At 29.6% G+C, this 17,706-nt stretch overlaps 3 protein-coding genes and 1 pseudogene across 3 annotated transcripts; 1 reads left to right on the plus strand and 3 right to left on the minus strand.

The window, feature by feature from the left end:
- Positions 1-1,001: 1,001 nt before the first annotated feature.
- Positions 1,002-7,420, minus strand: LOC113560004 (annotated as a pseudogene).
- Positions 7,421-8,123: 703 nt separating this feature from the next.
- On the plus strand, positions 8,124-9,170 carry LOC113560005. The gene is made up of 2 exons (XM_026965791.1): positions 8,124-8,256; positions 8,740-9,170. Exons 1-2 carry the CDS (start codon positions 8,124-8,126, stop codon positions 9,168-9,170), a joined length of 564 nt encoding a protein of 187 aa, XP_026821592.1.
- A 613-nt stretch (positions 9,171-9,783) lies between these two features.
- On the minus strand, positions 9,784-17,416 carry LOC113560006 (protein ALP1-like). Its single transcript, XM_026965792.1, has 2 exons — positions 17,103-17,416; positions 9,784-10,672 (listed from the first exon to the last, which is right to left on the minus strand). The coding sequence occupies exons 1-2, from the start codon at positions 17,414-17,416 to the stop codon at positions 9,784-9,786; spliced, it is 1,203 nt and encodes a 400-aa protein (XP_026821593.1).
- LOC113559917 lies at positions 12,837-14,247 on the minus strand. Its single transcript, XM_026965698.1, has 4 exons — positions 13,795-14,247; positions 13,526-13,627; positions 12,954-13,144; positions 12,837-12,895 (listed from the first exon to the last, which is right to left on the minus strand). Exons 1-4 carry the CDS (start codon positions 13,913-13,915, stop codon positions 12,875-12,877), a joined length of 435 nt encoding a protein of 144 aa, XP_026821499.1. The 5' UTR covers positions 13,916-14,247; the 3' UTR covers positions 12,837-12,874.
- Positions 17,417-17,706: the final 290 nt, after the last annotated feature.

Consider the following 17,706-nt stretch of genomic DNA (forward strand, 5'->3'; position numbering starts at 1 on the left):
GATTTCCAAAAATCATTTCCCTTATTAATGTGTGACTTTGCAAAATCTAAACGTTTCTTTTTATTTATTTTACTGATAAAAGGTTTTTTTCTAGCTACGCAACCTTTATATCCCGCATTTCTAATAACATTACGAATGGTCTGTGGCACAACTTTTATATTATAGTCAGTATCAATCATACCAGCCAGTTTAGGTGCACTGGTTTTGGGTTCCATCACAACTTGTCTCAGAATGGCTCTCTTTTGATGCGATTTTAATTTTTGGGGACGAACAGTACGTTTTCTATCTTCAAATGAACCAGTTTCGTTGTACCGGTTTATAATATATTGTACAGTTGAGTGTGATTTCTTTATTATTTGTGCGATATTTCTCAGAGAATTACCTTCTTCTCTTAGTTGAACTACTAATTTACGAATATCAATTGGTATTTCCATTGTTCAATGTTAATTGAATAAAACGAACAGTACGAGTACGACTGATGGCTACAGAAACCTATCATCACGCTCGCAATGCTGACCGGGTTTTATCGCCAGTTTATATTATCTACTTTGAGATAAAACTTTCAATTAATATGAATTTTTCCCATCTTAATACTATTTTTATCTGTTATTCATATTATGTACGGAGACTTTTTTGCTGTTGTTTTCTTAAAATTGTTAATAAATATATATGTTAATAATAAAATAATAAATATTTATACTTTATTTTTCTAAAAACTGAATGTTAATGTGTTTCTCAATTAATGTTCGCTAAAAATATAAAGTTATTCAACTTTTAAACTACCATTACATGTTAATGAAAAATTCTTTTAACAGTGTACGGAGACTTTTTTTACCCACTGTACTTATATAATTATTACATTGTTAATATAATATTGTATGATTAACTCATGAAACTCATAATTTATTAAAAATTGTGGGTGGATGCAGATTGGTAATTTTTTTAAAATCAAAAGTCTAAAATAGTCTGTAATAACATCTATTTTATTGATTTAATAAACTTTATAAGATAAGTAAATTTCCTTCATTTTGCCTCTTTAAGTCGAATGGTGCTTGAGCAAGAATGTATTTTATTAACATCTTCCATTTCATTTTGAGACACTTGTTTAAATTTGGTTTGAATTTTGACAGCATCTGAAAAACCATAATAGTGAAAAATTAGTATTAAAAACATATTATGATTATAACATATTTATGTATTAAAAATATTAAACAAAAACACTTTTCAAAAGTTTATCAACACATTAACTTCATTCATGAACATCCCCACAACCTAAAACGGCCGAGATATAAGTAGATGATAGCCTTGGTATAAATAACAAGACAAAACTTTATTAAGTATGAAGATATTGGTGTCTCATAAAATGAGTTTAAAATGAAAATAATTAGCTGGCATTTATTGGTAATTCCATTAGTTTTTTTTTATTTATAATTATAATATAATATGTTGTACTCAAAAAATATTTAAAATTAGAAAGTTCATTTGTTTTTTTTTTAATAATCCATTTATTCTTTTTATACATGAGAAATAGTGAAAGTACTCAGTATATATCAATATGTCACAAAAAATTATAGCTTATTAAAGAAATTATAAGTTTTAATCGCTAGCAATCTAAATGGCACCTAAGTAATAATTCAGTTTTTGTCGTTAGCAACCTATAATGACTACTATAACATAATACTATCCATGTTATGTAATTGGCAAGCTTATAGTATTTATTGTAATGTTAAATTAATTTTAATTTCTCTATTAACTTGGGTTACCATTATATAATGAAATGTTAACATTTTAAATTAATACATAATCTTACCAAATATAACAGAACAAATTGACAAGGCTGAAAACTTTTTTTTCCTTTTTTTTCAGTGTATGAATAGTCTTTAAGCAATTGTTTTTAAATTATTTACCTATGAGCCTTTTAATCATTGACTTAACATGTTTACCGCCTAAATAGGATAACTGATTTACCTGTATAATAGTAATGAATTAAAATTGAATAATTATTAATTTATTTTTATTTTTAGTTGAATATTATACTATATTATAATTCCTTACTAAATTTATGCGGAATGAACCATCTTCAGAAATCCGTATTTCAAACATTTTAAGATCTTGTAAATTATCTAATGGTAATGAATACCTAACTACTTGTCACATCTATGATTGGTGTAGATCAGCGTTTCTTAAACTGTGTTCCGCGGAACCCCGGGGTTTTTTTTTTTGTGATCACTTCAGGGTTCCGCGAAGCTTAAGTAATTTTTTTCAAAATTTTCAAGAAAATTACTTAAAAATGTCTAACTAAAGAATGTTTGTATATTAAATAATAATGTATAATATGTCATATGGAATAGTCTATCTCTATACTCTAACAGTCTAACCTCTATACTTCTATAATATAATGTGTTCTTATACTGCTTATACAGTTATACAGTTTGTATACAGAAATAATATTTGAACGTTGTTGTTAAAAATACTAATTAGTTATGACCGTCCGCGATAGCGTGAACTTAAAAGAAACGACCGTCGATAACGATAAGCATATGAGTAACATAGGTACTAGTACTATTCATAAATAATATTTGTGTGTCGTTAATAAAAATACTGATTGGTCACGGCCGTCCGCGATAGCTTGAATTTCTGAAAAACAGATAAACGAATAAAATAACGTTTCAACGTTTCAATACAACGCGACAGTCTTGTGACCTGTGCGTTATATTCGAGTGCAGTGTGTTATAATTTTATTATTTGTCTCAAAGTTGGTTTTGTTATTTTATTTGCAATATGGAGAGATGGCTTAAAAAAGGAACTCTAAAACGTTCCTCTCAAGAACCTGAATATTTTGCGGTGAACTCAAGTCATATTGATAACCATAGTAATAATGAGAATGATACAAATTAAATCACCCCGAAATATTTTAAAAAATGTAGAAAGTATGATGAAAGTTACATATCATTAGGATTTATGAATAATAATGATAATCCTCAGTGCGTTATTTGCAGCAAAGTTCTCCCAAATAGCTCTATGGCTCCAGCTAAAATGCGTCGTCATTTAGAATCTGTTCACGGTGAACTTAAAGAAAAAAATGTAGAATTCTTTATTCGAAAGCGAGACGAACTATTAAAATCAATAAACTGTATGGTTCAAACCACAAAAACTGTGAATGAAAAAGCAACCGAAGCTTCTTATTTAGTTAGCTATCAGATAGCTCAACGCGGTGAAGCTTACACAATTGCCGAAAGTCTTATAAAACCTTGTGCTATGGAGATGGTAAAATGTATGTTAGATGAAAAATCTGCAAAAGAAATATCTAAAATCCCACTATCGAATGACACGGTAGCTAATCGTATCAATGTTTTAGCAGCCGATATACAGGATGAACTTATTTTTCGTCTCAAATCGTGCAAATTTGCATTACAAATGGATGAGTCTACCGATGTAGCTGGGCTTGCAATATTAACTGTCATCGTTAGGTATCAACACGAAAGCACATTATTGGAAGATCTTCTTTTATGCAAATCTCTACCAACACGTACTACTGGAGCTGAAATATTTGATCTTTTAAATTCATTTCTTGAAGGAAATGAAATACCATGGGAAAACTGCGTTGATATCTGTACCGATGGAGCAAAGGCTATGAGTGGTATAATTAATGGAGCTGTACAGCGTATTAAAAATATTGCAAAAAACTGTTCTAGTAGCCACTGTATGATACATAGACAGGCACTCGCTGCAAAAAAGTTATCTGTTAGTTTTAAGAAAGCTCTTGATGAAGTCGTAAAAATCATAAACTTCATAAAATCTCGGCCTCTTCAAAATCCTATGCGAGGACATGGGAAGTGTACATACTTCTCTTCTCTTACATACCGAGGTCAGGTGGTTATGTCGAGGAAAGATACTAACTCGTATTTTTGAATTAAGGGACGAGGTACGTGCTTTTTTTTTTGGAACACAATTTCGAATTAAAAGATCGATTTCTTGATCAAATGTGGCTACTTAAAGTCGCCTATTTAAGTGATATTTTTACAAAGATCAATGAGCTTAATTTCACACTTCAAGGCAGACACGTAAATGTTTTTACTGCACACGAAAAAATTCATGCTTTTAAGAAAAAGTTAGATTTTTGGAAAATTTGTATGAGCTCCAACGAGTTTGATTGCTTTCCTACAATTAAATGCTTTTCGAAAGAGGAAGAGGTCGAAATTAATGAAGTTTTCATTGAGGAAATTATTCAGCACCTCACTGGATTGAGTGAAAGATTCAACCAGTATTTTCCAAATGACCAACAGGTGAAATATAAAAATGAACTGTGGATTAAAAATCCATTTATTGTCAATACACGACCTCCAGCCATGTCAGCAAAAGAATATGAAACCTTTATTGAATTTACATCTGATTCATCGCTGCAAGAAAAATTTAAATTAATGCCATTAACAGAATTTTGGTGCAGTTCAAAAGATGAATATCCTCAATTGTCACAAAAGGCCGTGTTGGCACTTTTACCATTTGCAACCACGTATATGTGTGAAACGGGGTTCTCTACCTATGTATCGACAAAAACAAAATACCGCAACAGACTTGATGCCGAACCTAATATGTTATTACAACTTTCATCAATAAAGCCCAATATTAAGAATATTTTACAAAATAAAAAGCAAATTCACGCATCTCATTAAGTAATTATTGTTAAAGTAAAATTATATACAATTTTTATTATTTTTATTATTTTTTTTAACATATTTTTTAATTAAGTACCTTTAACACAATATAAGTATATGAAATAATTATATTTTTTTTGCAAATAATCCTAACAAAAAGCTTAAAAGCTAGAAAACAAAGTAGGGGTTCCACGATAAAAGTGGACGTCAAAAAGGGTTCCACGGATAAAAAAGTTTAAGAAACGCTGGTGTAGATGACTTATTCATACTATCAGACAAGTCAGATGATGACATTTTTTCTAAAATACTTTCTATTACATCAAATTTTTGAGTAAAATCCCTTTGATTATTCACTATTCGTCTTAATTCATGTTTTATAAAATACAAAGTATGAAGGACTTCTTTTTGAAACTCTTTACCTATTTATAACAAATAAAAAAAAGAAATAACTATTAATAAAAGAAAGTACAAATTAGGTGAATATTAACAGCATAACATCACATAAAAGTAAACTGACCAAGTTCAGTCGGTATAATAAGACCTTCTGGTGTTTCTACTAATGATGATCTAGATGTCGGTGTTGCAATCATTATTTGTGGACTTTTGTTATTTGCTGAAAATAATATATTGGATGTTAATAAGTTTTAATTTTTATAATGAAATTATATTTACTACATTTGATTTTAGTCAATTTAATGAATTAGGATTATCATTGCTGTTACTACCAGTAGCATAATTATTTTATTTTTCACCACTGATTTCATAGCCTACCAAAAAATTGATATAAGATTATCATAATTAGTTATGATTTTACAGCACAAAGGACATTAAGAAAATTGAATTTATAAATTATCAATATTTGTTTAAAGAAGCACACAACACAAAAATAAAATGTCTTCAAATTATTATTAAATATAAAATCATTGTATTCAGAACTACTAAAAACGTATTTATCAAAATCCAATCTAAAAAAAAATATTATTTAAGGAGATATTTGATGTAGAACACGTCATAGATACAATAAAAATTATAAAATATACTTTAAAGATAGGTAATTATTGTGTAAAGCGAAAACATTTACACATATAAGATATATTTTATGCAATTATCACAATAAGTCAGGTCCAATTCATCAAACAAATTTTTTCAATTGCTCATAACTCATAAGTAATTGAAAATGTGAATAAAAACATGAAACCTATACCATTTTCTAAGAGTACAACATTTTTTTACATGAAAAAAAAATTATTTGTGTGTGTGTGTGTTTTGTGCTCTTTTAAGATTCACGAATGAAATGCTGAGTTTAAGAGATCATCAAAACCAAAAATATCCTACACATTTCTAAACATAAAATATTTTAATCAAGTATTTGTTAAATAAAAAACTTTTTATGGAAATAAATACTAAGTATAACGTTATTTAACTACTTGCTCATTATTCCTTTATCACTTTCAATAGGAGATTCATTAAGATAATTTTTTTACTATTCATGGATGGCCTTTGAGTAAAAGTTGACCTAATACTAGATGTAGGTTAATTAATGGAATTGGATGAATTAAACTGAACTTTTTGTACTACAAATTGATAAAAATAAGAAAAAACTATTATTACAGTTATAACAAAATATTTATTTTAAATTACACACAATTTAAATAAAAAATTTAATTACCCTATTTGTTTAGCGATGGTGACCAACCAGCTGATCTTTTCAAAGATAAGGTTTTGTTAAAATCTTCATCTTCATCAGATTCTAAATTTGTAATTAATTTTATTAAATTAATAAAGTATTTAAGTAGATAAAAATTAATAATTAAGATAAGATGAATACAATTTTTATACTTATAAAAATAAAAAATACTCTTTACCTGGATATTCAGGACAATCAGAACAGGAATGAATTTTTTTCTTTGCAAGTAGTTATCTTTTTAATTTGTTAACATCACCAGATAAATCACTTATTATAGTTGCTTTGTCTGCAAATGCTCTTGACAATATCAGAGATTCTAAAATAGACATTAAATTAAAAGAGAACTATTTAACTAAAATTGTTCATCTTAACTATTTAGTTTACCAATATAGTTTTTTAAAACTCTTGCTTTGAAATAATTAAAATCTATTACATATGGGATAGTTATTCGTTCAATTAATTTTGTTGCAGACAATTGGTTATGAGGCCACACACATGTACCATTTGTCTTAACCCAATAGGTTGGTCTTCACCGGGTATTTGGAATCAACGATATTGATATGATTAAAGAATCGACCGTACTAGAAATAAAATACCTACACTACACGACATTGGATTTTTATAAATGGAAATTTAAATGGGACAAGAAGAGTCAACGAACAAATAAATGACTCGAAAAGGAATCATCATCAATTATCGTTGGAATATGGTGATGTTGAATATGAAGAGGTGAGCATAATATTGTAGTAACTAAAATTTGACTACACATACGTAAAAGGCGAGTGGAAAAAAACAAAAATAACATGGAGTATATACCGCACATCATTATCGTCAACATCGAAGATTTTAGCTACCTGAGGTTATATCAGATATGTGATGAAGAAAACCTATCGTTCTGTATATTTCATATTGGTTTAAATTCCAAAAAATAAACGTATTTCAAAGTTTTCGCAATAAAAAAATGATTTATTAATAATTCGTGAATATATGTAATTTAATTCTATGAATGGTGTGCCAACTTCGCACGGCACGGTGTATAACCGGCTGAAGCCCGATTCACACTGATACGACACGACATAGCACGACGCGAAAAAATATTGTATCCATATTATTGAAAACGGTAATTCACACTGATCCGGCAAGGTCCGTAACAACACCGCACGACACGACATTCGAGCAAAGAATGTTTTATCGGTCTGTCGGTCCCTGTCGGAATCAATTTAGTTGAAATATACATATTTTTATGTACTCATAATTATTATTTTATAACTCTTATAATATTATTTATTAATAATTGAGTATGTAATAATTTGTTGAGAAGTTTCAGAGTGCATTGCGCACAAACTCGTCGAACGCTTGATTTATATACATAAAGATTATATTATATTATACAATAATAATATTATAATTATTATAGACGTAGTACATGGATACAGTCTTTATATTAGATTCGACTATAAAATATGGTTTATATATATAAATTATGGAATGATAGTATAATTAATAATATGTTGTTTATGTTACTCAAAATAGATACTAATCATAGTATGTACAAAAATATTCCCATTTTTAAATAAACCAAATAACTACGGATCATATAAACTGATTACTAATAATATTATTTATTCATTGTGATTTGTGTGCATTTGTAGTGTTAACTGTCAAGACGAATGACGTCTGCAACATTTTATTTATTAAAATTTACTATTCAATTACATTTACTTTTATTTTAATACAATTTTTATAACTAAAATATTTATTAAATTTGAAAAATTTGAAAAATGAATACGGAAATGTTAATTGAATTAGTCAGAGAGCGACCTTGTTTATATGATATGAGTATCAAAAAATACAGCGATCATGCATATAAAGAAACCATTTGGAGAGAAATCGCTGCTATATTAAAACAACCTGGTATGTAAACACTTTATTACAAACAATCTATAATTCTTTTCAATGTGGAATATGGCTATTTTTTTAGTACTACTTTTAAGTTAAATAAGTGACGATATCACTTTTTTTCAGAATATAAAACAATTAAGGCATAATTTTTTTATAAGCATTTAAAATTCAAATGTTGACAATATTTATAAAATTTAAAATTATTTTGTAGTTAAAAATTTATAGCTAAGGATTGAAAATTTAAAACAAGGTTCCACGTAAATAGGTTATAATATATTAATAACTTTATTGATAATAATATCATAAAATGTACTGAGTAATATCATAGGTAGGCTGACTGACCATCTTCGCTCAGAATCGTTTTTCTTATAAAATTATATTGTATCATTGGATTAAAATTAAACACAATCCATTGCAGTGACTCACTTGTAACCTACTGTACAGCAGAGCGACACCCACTTGTTCACCTTTTTTAATTAGATTATGTTTCTTTAGTACAAGATTGCAAAAAAACATGGACAAACTTGCGAGACTCATTTAGAAGAGCTCAAAAAAATGCGGTGACCAAATCAGGACAAAAGTCTAAACTTTTAAAAAAATGGAAGTTTGAAGAAGAGTTGCAGTTTTTAAAAGCGCATATGAAAGAAAGAGAATCCATGAGTAACATCGAATCAGTGAGTGATGACGATGAAGAACTGTTTGAAGGGGATAATGAAATATGTCTACCCGAAAAGAACACTGAACTTGATACTGATCCTTCCTGCAATGATACTTATTTTAATAATTTAAGTCCATGCACGTTAACACCATCACCAAAAGAATTTCGCCAACCAATTATGGCCAAAAAAAAAAAGCAAGGTATCAATTTCTCCTTCAGAAACGGCATCTTCATCTTTAATGAAGTATATATTAGAGAAAAAAAATGAGCCAAGTGCTATTGATCAATTTTTTTTGAGCATGTGTTCTACCGTCAAGCAATTTTCGCCATATCATCAGCATCTGGCCAAAACAAAAGTTTTTGCCATCGTTTCAGAGATGGAATTAGAAAACTTGGGAAGTGTACAACAGCAACTATTTCATCCGCGCTCACAATCTATATCAAACTTTGATGTACAACCTCAGGTGCAAGCAGTAGCTCCTCAGATACCTCCAGGTCAAAGTCAACATCATTTTCAGTCACAATTCAACAATTTATATCCACTTCAACAACATTCTGAAGATAGTCAAGAGGCACAAAACTTAACATCTTCAGCAACCAGTTATTTCCAACAGTTTCGAGCAGATACAGACAGAATATAATTCAACAAAACAAGTTTGTTTATTTAAAGTAATGTAATGTATTTGTAAACATCTAATTTAAATTTAACAGAATATTGTTTTTATTTTATCAAAAAGTTTTGTTTTTTTATTTTATGAAAAAGAAATTCGATTTATATTTTACACATTTTTAGAAATAACGCATTTGAAATTAATTGTATACATTAAAATGAATAAATCAATACATTGTTTTTAAAAAAGGCGTTTCTGAATTATTTTTATCTATTCCCAAGGAAGTTTTCTTGCTGGTGAACACAGAAAATTTTTGAATTTATCACGATTTTCAAAAGCTTCTTTTTGGGCACTTCCCCCATGTCGATGTAATCGTGTAATATGTCCAGGTAAAGACAAACCTGATGACATTTCTTTACTATAAACCTCGGTGGCACCTGTTTTAATAAAATTGTGTAGTATACAAGTTGTCATCACTATGGTATCAGCATTTCGTGGTAATGCATTCAGTCTTCTACAATAAATTCGAAACTTTGCTGTAAGTTGACCAAAAGTGTTCTCAACAACTTTACGTGCTCTTGAAAGACGGTCATTAAAGTTTTTTTTCTTCTGGTCTTCATACATTTGCGGTCCTGGGTAAGGTCTTAGCAAATATTTTTTGAGCGGAAAAGCCTCGTCTCCTATTATAACTAGGGGCAATTTTTCATTAGCATCTGGAAGGTATTGGTCATTCGGAATATTTAATTTATTTTTTTTTAAAGCTTTTCCTAAATTTGAATTCGAGAGAATTCCTCCGTCACTATTTTTTCCGTATGCTCCTATATCGACGGCTAAAAATTTATATTGAGCATCCACAAGAGCAAGTAATACTATCGAGAAGGTTTTTTTGTAGTTAAAGTAGAGTGATCCACTATAAGAAGGTGCCTCGATAACCACATGTTTTCCGTCCAATGCGTCTATGCAATTGGGGAAATTCCAAATATCCCAAAATTCTTTAGCGATTCGCTTCCAATCTTCTTCACTGGGAATTGAAAGATACTCTTCCTTTAATTTAAAGATTATTGCACTGCATACTTCCAATACAATTGACTGCACTGTTGAATGCCCCAATCTAAAACTGAAAGCAATCGATTGGTAAGAATCACCTGTTCTTAAAAACCTAAAAAAATACATAATATAATATGTAATTAATACATTTATATAAATTATAATATTTATTATAATACATTTATAAATATGTATGTATTTTAGATTGTTTATTTTTGTGATAAAAATATTAAATTCACTTACCTCAAGCAAACAGCTAATTTTTGTTTTGGAGATATTGCTTCTCGAAAGTGTGTATTTTGTTTGGAAATATTACTCTCAATTTTTAAAAGTAGAATATTAAATTGGTACTTTGACATTCGAAAATATTTAAAAAATTTGTCTTCATAGTCTTCCAACTCTTTACACAAAGTTGCATATTCTCCTTCTACTTTTCTTTTTTTTTAAATGTCGTGAACCCATATAGATCGTTTTTTGACTACCGCACGGTCAATATTTTCCTCTTCTTCGGCGTCGAGCAATAACGCCAAATCTTCAAAGTTTAAATTTTGAAACATGTTGGGAACAATTTCCGACCGTTTGACACAAAAATTGGAATCAACTGAGTGCGTGTCTGTCGTTATTTGTCGGTCGTGTGTGAATTGAACATGATTTTTGTCTGTCGTATCGTGTCGTGTCGTGTCGTACCAGTGTGAATCGGGCTTGATGCGTTGTATAAATAATTCTTACATTTCATTGTTGTAAACAATATACATATATTACATAAATATTTTTTTATATTTAATAAACATTACACTATTCTGATTCAATAATATATCATTAAAAAAAAAATTCTAACATAATAATTTGAATTAACTCAAATTAAAAACTTAACTGTCCTGTCAGCTACCTTAGTCATTCACCGGGTATTTGGAATCAACGATATTGATATGATTAAAGAATCGACCGTACTAGAAATAAAATACCTACACTACACGACATTGGATTTTTATAAATGGAAATTTAAATGGGACAAGAAGAGTCAACGAACAAATAAATGACTCGAAAAGGAATCATCATCAATTATCGTTGGAATATGGCGATGTTGAATATGAAGAGGTGAGCATAATATTGTAGTAACTAAAATTTGACTACACATTCGTAAAAGGCGAGTGGAAAAAAACAAAAATAACATGGAGTATATACCGCACATCATTATCGTCAACATCGAAGATTTTAGCTACCTGAGGTTATATCAGATTTGAATGGTGTGCCAACTTTGCACAGCACGGTGTATAATCGGCTGATGCGTTGTATAAATAATTCTTACATTTCTTTGTTGTAAACAATATACATATATTACATAAATATTTTTTTTTATTTAATAAACATTATACTATTCTGACTCAATAATATATCATTTAAAAAAAAAATTTTAACATAATAATTTGAATTAACTCAAATTAAAAACTTAACTGTCCTGTCAGCCTTAAATACTTGACATTTTCACCAAATATTTTTATTAGTTTCAGCGATTATACGAACGTTATCGGAATTGCGGTGTATTGTGATCTATTAGGCTGGGGTCAGTGCCGGATCTAAGACATTTGACGCCCGGGGCTAATAAAAATGTAGCGCCCTTACATAGTATTAGCTACGGGGGTCAGGGTTTGCGGGTTGTCAACACAAAACAAAATTTTTAAGCAGGTACAAATCAAAAGTATATTTTTATATTACAAATATTTTTTATTTAAATCGTTGTCTTAACATATATTATATTATAGATCATAGTCAATATTATATTTAAAAACCATTAAAAAATATAAAAACAAAAACATAAATAAAAATCTCTTGATTACTTAAATTAGGTAAAAAAATTATACTCTGAAAATTCAAAAATTAACTTTTCTAGCTTTTTTTGCAGCGAAATCATTAATTACGTCTTCATAATTGATTTGTCTTGCAATTTTATTTTCTATGGATAAAATAGATAAGTGATTAAGTCTAGCTTGCTCCGTAGTAGATCTTAAATATGTTTTCATTAATTTCAATTTACTAAAGGTTCGTTCACACGAAGCTGAAGTAACTGACATTGTAAGATATATTTGGTAAGCAACGGATATATTTGGATATGCACTTTGAAGTTTATTTTTATAAATAAAATTCAACATTTCAAAAAATGTTGCTCTTTTTAAATCGTCATCTATGTTGTAAACATGGTCTTTAAAGCTCTCTAGTTCTGAAATGAATTCAATTTTGTTGAGGTCGTTTTCATATTTATTGCATTAATCGACTCCTGCTCTTTTCAAGTTTTCCATAGGGTACCTCATTTTCACTAAATATGTTCTTTGTGTATCTGTAATATTTAAAGGCCATGTACCAAGATCAGTAAAATGTATGTTTATGGTGTCTACTTTATTGCAATTAGTTCTGTTCCCTTCCATAGCTGAATAATAGTCCTCATCACTAGTCGATACCGTTTTTGTTTCAAATAATTTATTATGTGCAATCTCTGTAGAAATAACTTTATGTTTATTTTTTTCTTCGGGTATGATAATTGTATGTGATATTGATGAATTTGTATCAGAATTTGAAGGAACCACTTCTATAAATTAAAGGTAAATTAAGAAAGGTATTTTGTGATGGCCTTAGATTAGTTTTTACGCTTTAAGCTTATATTAGCTGATATAACTTAACTATACATTTTATAATTAAAATTAGTAAAATCAAAAATACCTACTTAAATCTAAAATATGAATGATTTATATGAAATTTAAAAATAAAACAAATAATTATTTAATATTCTATACTAAATTGTATAAATTTCTTTACTAAACAACATAAATTTATTTATTTATTGTTGCAACAAAATAAAAATTCAATTTTATTAAGATGTTTTAAATATCTCAACCTTGATTAAATTCATTATATAAATTAACTATAGGTAAATATATAATTTATTTTAACAGGTTTAAAAATTGCTTACCGTTGGTTTCTGTTTCTGTAATATTCCCATCCGTATCTGAATCGTGGTCCACATCATTAGTTGATAACGTTTTTGTTTCAAATAATTTATTATGTACAATCTCTGTAGAAATAACGTTATGTTAATTAATTTTGTTTATTTTAATTTTATTTAGATATTTAAAACATGTTTTAAATATCTCAACATTCTCAACATTGATTAAACTTATTACATTTAAGTATTTAACTATAAATATATAATTTATTTTGACAGCTATAAAAATTGCTTACCGTTGGTTTCTGTTTTTGAAAAGAAATTTACGATCTTAGGTAGTTTTTGTACATTTTTTTCAAGTTCCAGTTTTCTTTTTCTATTTTCAGCCCCACTGAGCTTTTTTTTTGAATTCATCATATTTTTTTTTTGGTGAAGAAATGTTAAAATAAAAAAAATTGTAGAGTTGAAATGAATCTGACAACAACCTTCGACTATTCGACATGAATAAATGAGCAATAATAAATATTATCGTACATTCCAACATTGTAAATACCTATTATAAAACCTATGCATTTATCATCGATCGCCAGTTTGGGTTTTCTCCGAAACTGACTGTTAATAACTAGGCGACTATAAATATAAAATATGTCAACACCGGACCAAAATATAAACAAAAGATAAACGTATTCGAATATCTAATATTATTTATTCTGTTTAAATATACAGTATTATAATTTATACATATTTTATGAGATATTTTTAGCTTATTTTTTTATTTTTTATAATCTTAAGAGCACCCAGATACCAACAGCGCCCGGGGCAAGAATACCCACTTGCCCCCCCCCTAGATCCGGCACTGGCTGGGGTCACACGAGCGTTGAAAGAACGGACGTTGCAACGGACGTTAAGTCTTAACGGACGTCACTACCCTAGTCACATGAACGTAAAACGTCAGTCGACAATTTCACATCTTACAAAATGGACGATTTAGACACCGCAATTTTTGTATACTCAGCTATAAGAGTATTACGAAAAAAAAAACGCGCGAATCGAAGATGGTGGGTTCATCCAATAAATAGTGAATGATTGTTAAGTGGTACATTTTACAATCTATACAACATGCTAAGAGCTGACAATGAAAAATTTTTCAATTATTTTCGCATGTCACAAAGTACATTTGACGAGCTATTCAACAAAATTAAGTCTAAAATAATGCGTCAAGATACAGTTATGAGATCTGCGATACCAGCAGAAGAGATGTTGGCCGTTACTTTGAGGTACGTGATATGTACAAAATAAATAATTATATTTGCATTTTTTTAAAATTATATTTAATGAAAAATTTAAAAATAAAATAACAATACACTTTTAGTATGCTTATTGGTGATCCTTATTCTTTAGCATTTAATTAATAAAAAAATTAAAACTATATACATTATCTTATGTATCATTTTAAATTTACATATTACTTGTAGCCGTGTTTTGTTCATCTGGAGAAAACTGACTAAAATATCCAGTAACGGAGTTGTTAGACGATAATGGTGAAGTTGTGTTAGGTATACTTCCTCGTGACAATTCGTCATAGTTGTACATTGGAGTGTGTTGTATTGTAGACGGGTACATAGGCATAGATGAATTATAATTATGATTTAATGAAGATATCGATACACCAGAATTGGGGTCAAAAATTGGACCAGGTGGTTGGAAATATAGTATAAATTGTGCGCAGCCGAGGAATGTCGTAGCTGTATTTTGTAAGCATGGGTTGTGTCATTAAGCGACAGTATTTTTGGTTGGGTTATTAAACTAAGAATACTCAACAATAATATTAATGAGATAAATATTTAGATAAAAACGGAATGATCGTCCGAGATAATTTCATACGGTCGTCGGGGCGGCGGTGCGAAGCGTATCAGTACGTCATATACATAATATCACATAATAATAATAATATTACGTATTATAAATTATAATGTTGGACGGTGACAGCTGATGTGGTTTCGACGACGACGACGATGATAATAATAATACCATACACGCGCAGTTGCGACTTGCGATTAAAGGTCCAGGTCGTGCGGCGAGCCGGTTTTTCGAGTGGTGGGTGGGTTGAAGTGGCGGTGGCGGTGGCGGCCCGCGTTCCCGTGGTGGCTAAGTTGTACACGTATCCAGTGTGCTTTTAGCCATTGTTATTAATATAATAATATTGTTATGCAACAAAACAAAGGTATATCAATATATTCGTTCAATTTCCAAAGTCTTCGGGCTCATTCTAAAGATATCTTGGACATGGTACTAAAAAATGCTTCAGTACTTATGTTTTTTGAAACTTGGGACCAAGGAACAGATGATATTGAAATCCCGAATTTTCGTTGTGTTATAAAATACAAACGACCAGCGGTTCGAGCAGCAGGAGTTGCAATTTATCACAATAACAGTGATTTAGTGAATATTGTCACTCCATCGATAGAAATGACAGTTGGGCAGTCACAATACAATAAATCAGGTGCAACGTCAGTCGGTGAATATTGCATTGCTGAATGCTTGTTATCAAATAAAAATATTATAATAATGGTTGCAATCTACATTTCCCCAAATCAGAAAATGGCTGATATCATCAAATTTATTCATAAAGCATTTTTAGTATATAGCCATGAAGGTGCAGCTCTTTATGGTGGTGACGAAGATGCATGTGCAATGGTCATGAGTGGGGATTTCAATGTTAATTTTGCATCTTCTGATTCAGCACCTCTCGTAACTTTATTGCGAGACAAATTCAGTTTGCAATTGAATAATGATCCAACAATATCGACTACTAAATCAGGCACAACAATCGATGCAATTTTTACGCGATATATCGATAATGTTCAGTCGCAAATGTACGTTTCCTATTTTAGTTATCATATGCCAATCATAACTACTATACCAATTGAGCAAAATGATAATCAATCATTAGAATAAAAAAAATATAAAAAATATAATTTACATTGTTTCTTTTCTTTCTTTATTATCCTCATTACCCCATTCTATCCATGCCTTACTTTCTTTTTCACTCACTCAGTGAGTACCGTTCAAAAGAAGTTTAACTTCCCGCGCGCGTACTGGTAACACACACACGAGATTTTTATTATATTCTAAAGTAAAGAGAAGTTTGAATAATTTTATTGTAATTATGATGTTATTAAATAAATCTAAGCCATCTTAACAAATAACAGTTGACCTAACCTATATGGGGCATGGTTGAGTATTTGATATTAGGTATTATATTTAGGTGATATTACTAGATATAATACTAATAAGTAATAATATTATGATATTTTAGTTAGTTCAGTCGTACAGCCGTAATTATATAAATATATAATATAATAATTTACAAATATTATAAGCCATAGGTACTTTACCTTCATATATTCTTCTTTCAGCACTTCAAAAATGGCTTTGCGTGTTTCAGGAATTAGTACACTTAATGATGGAGCAGAAATTCCTGAACTGAATTTTAGGTCCTCAAAAGATCTTGCAGTTGCCAGAAACCTTGACATTTATAATTTTTATTATTAAACTAAATTACAAGTAATGACTTAAATGCTAAAATCCTAAATATATTTACCTAAGTGTTGCTGTGAGACGTTCTTCTACACTTATACATTTCCTCATTATTGTATCGGTTTTACAAATTTTTGGACCAACTAATGCTAATAACATATCAAAACATGCACTATCCATCCGTAAATAATTTTTAAAGACGTCTGGGTAATTTTCTCGTAGTTCCGATATTAACGGCAAATGACCAAAACGCCTCCGATATTCCTTCACCCACACACTACGAACTCGTTTCAATTTTGATCGATTTTGATCCATTATTGAAAACAATCCAACAAACGCAATAGTACGAATACGATTGTTTTCTCGAATTTTCATCATTTTGAAAAAAAAATATTTAGCTTTTTTCTTTAAAAAACTTCCACGCGACTGCAAAACTGTTGGAATTTCGAACACTCCACGCGCCACGCTTTCACAACGTCGGGAATACACTTTAGACGAACGTTTTTGAGCGAAAGACGAATGGAAAGAAGGAAAGCATGCGGGAAAGAATTTTACAGCAATTTGACTAGAGAGGATTGCGCGCAGTCAAGTCCTCGCTCAAACCCGTAGGTTCCAGGAGTGAAGGAAAGATTCTACGTGTAAAGGCGCCTTAAGAGTTTAGTTTGGTT

This window comes from Rhopalosiphum maidis, chromosome 3 (genome assembly GCF_003676215.2).
Source record: "Rhopalosiphum maidis isolate BTI-1 chromosome 3, ASM367621v3, whole genome shotgun sequence".
Taxonomy (NCBI): domain Eukaryota; kingdom Metazoa; phylum Arthropoda; class Insecta; order Hemiptera; family Aphididae; genus Rhopalosiphum; species Rhopalosiphum maidis.

Coding starts and splice junctions, on each gene's coding strand:
- LOC113559917 (XM_026965698.1), bottom strand. CDS start 13,915: ATGATGAATTCAAAAAAAAAGCTCAGTGGGGCTGAAAATAGAAAAAGA. Junction 13,628..13,794: donor TTCAAAAACAGAAACCAACG/GTAAGCAATTTT, acceptor TTATTTCTACAG/AGATTGTACATAATAAATTA. Junction 13,145..13,525: donor TACAGAAACAGAAACCAACG/GTAAGCAATTTT, acceptor TTTAATTTATAG/AAGTGGTTCCTTCAAATTCT.
- LOC113560006 (XM_026965792.1), bottom strand. CDS start 17,416: ATGATGAAAATTCGAGAAAACAATCGTATTCGTACTATTGCGTTTGTT. Junction 10,673..17,102: donor CGTCTCACAGCAACACTTAG/GTAAATATATTT, acceptor GTATTTTTTTAG/GTTTTTAAGAACAGGTGATT.
- LOC113560005 (XM_026965791.1), top strand. CDS start 8,124: ATGAATACGGAAATGTTAATTGAATTAGTCAGAGAGCGACCTTGTTTA. Junction 8,257..8,739: donor TGCTATATTAAAACAACCTG/GTATGTAAACAC, acceptor ATGTTTCTTTAG/TACAAGATTGCAAAAAAACA.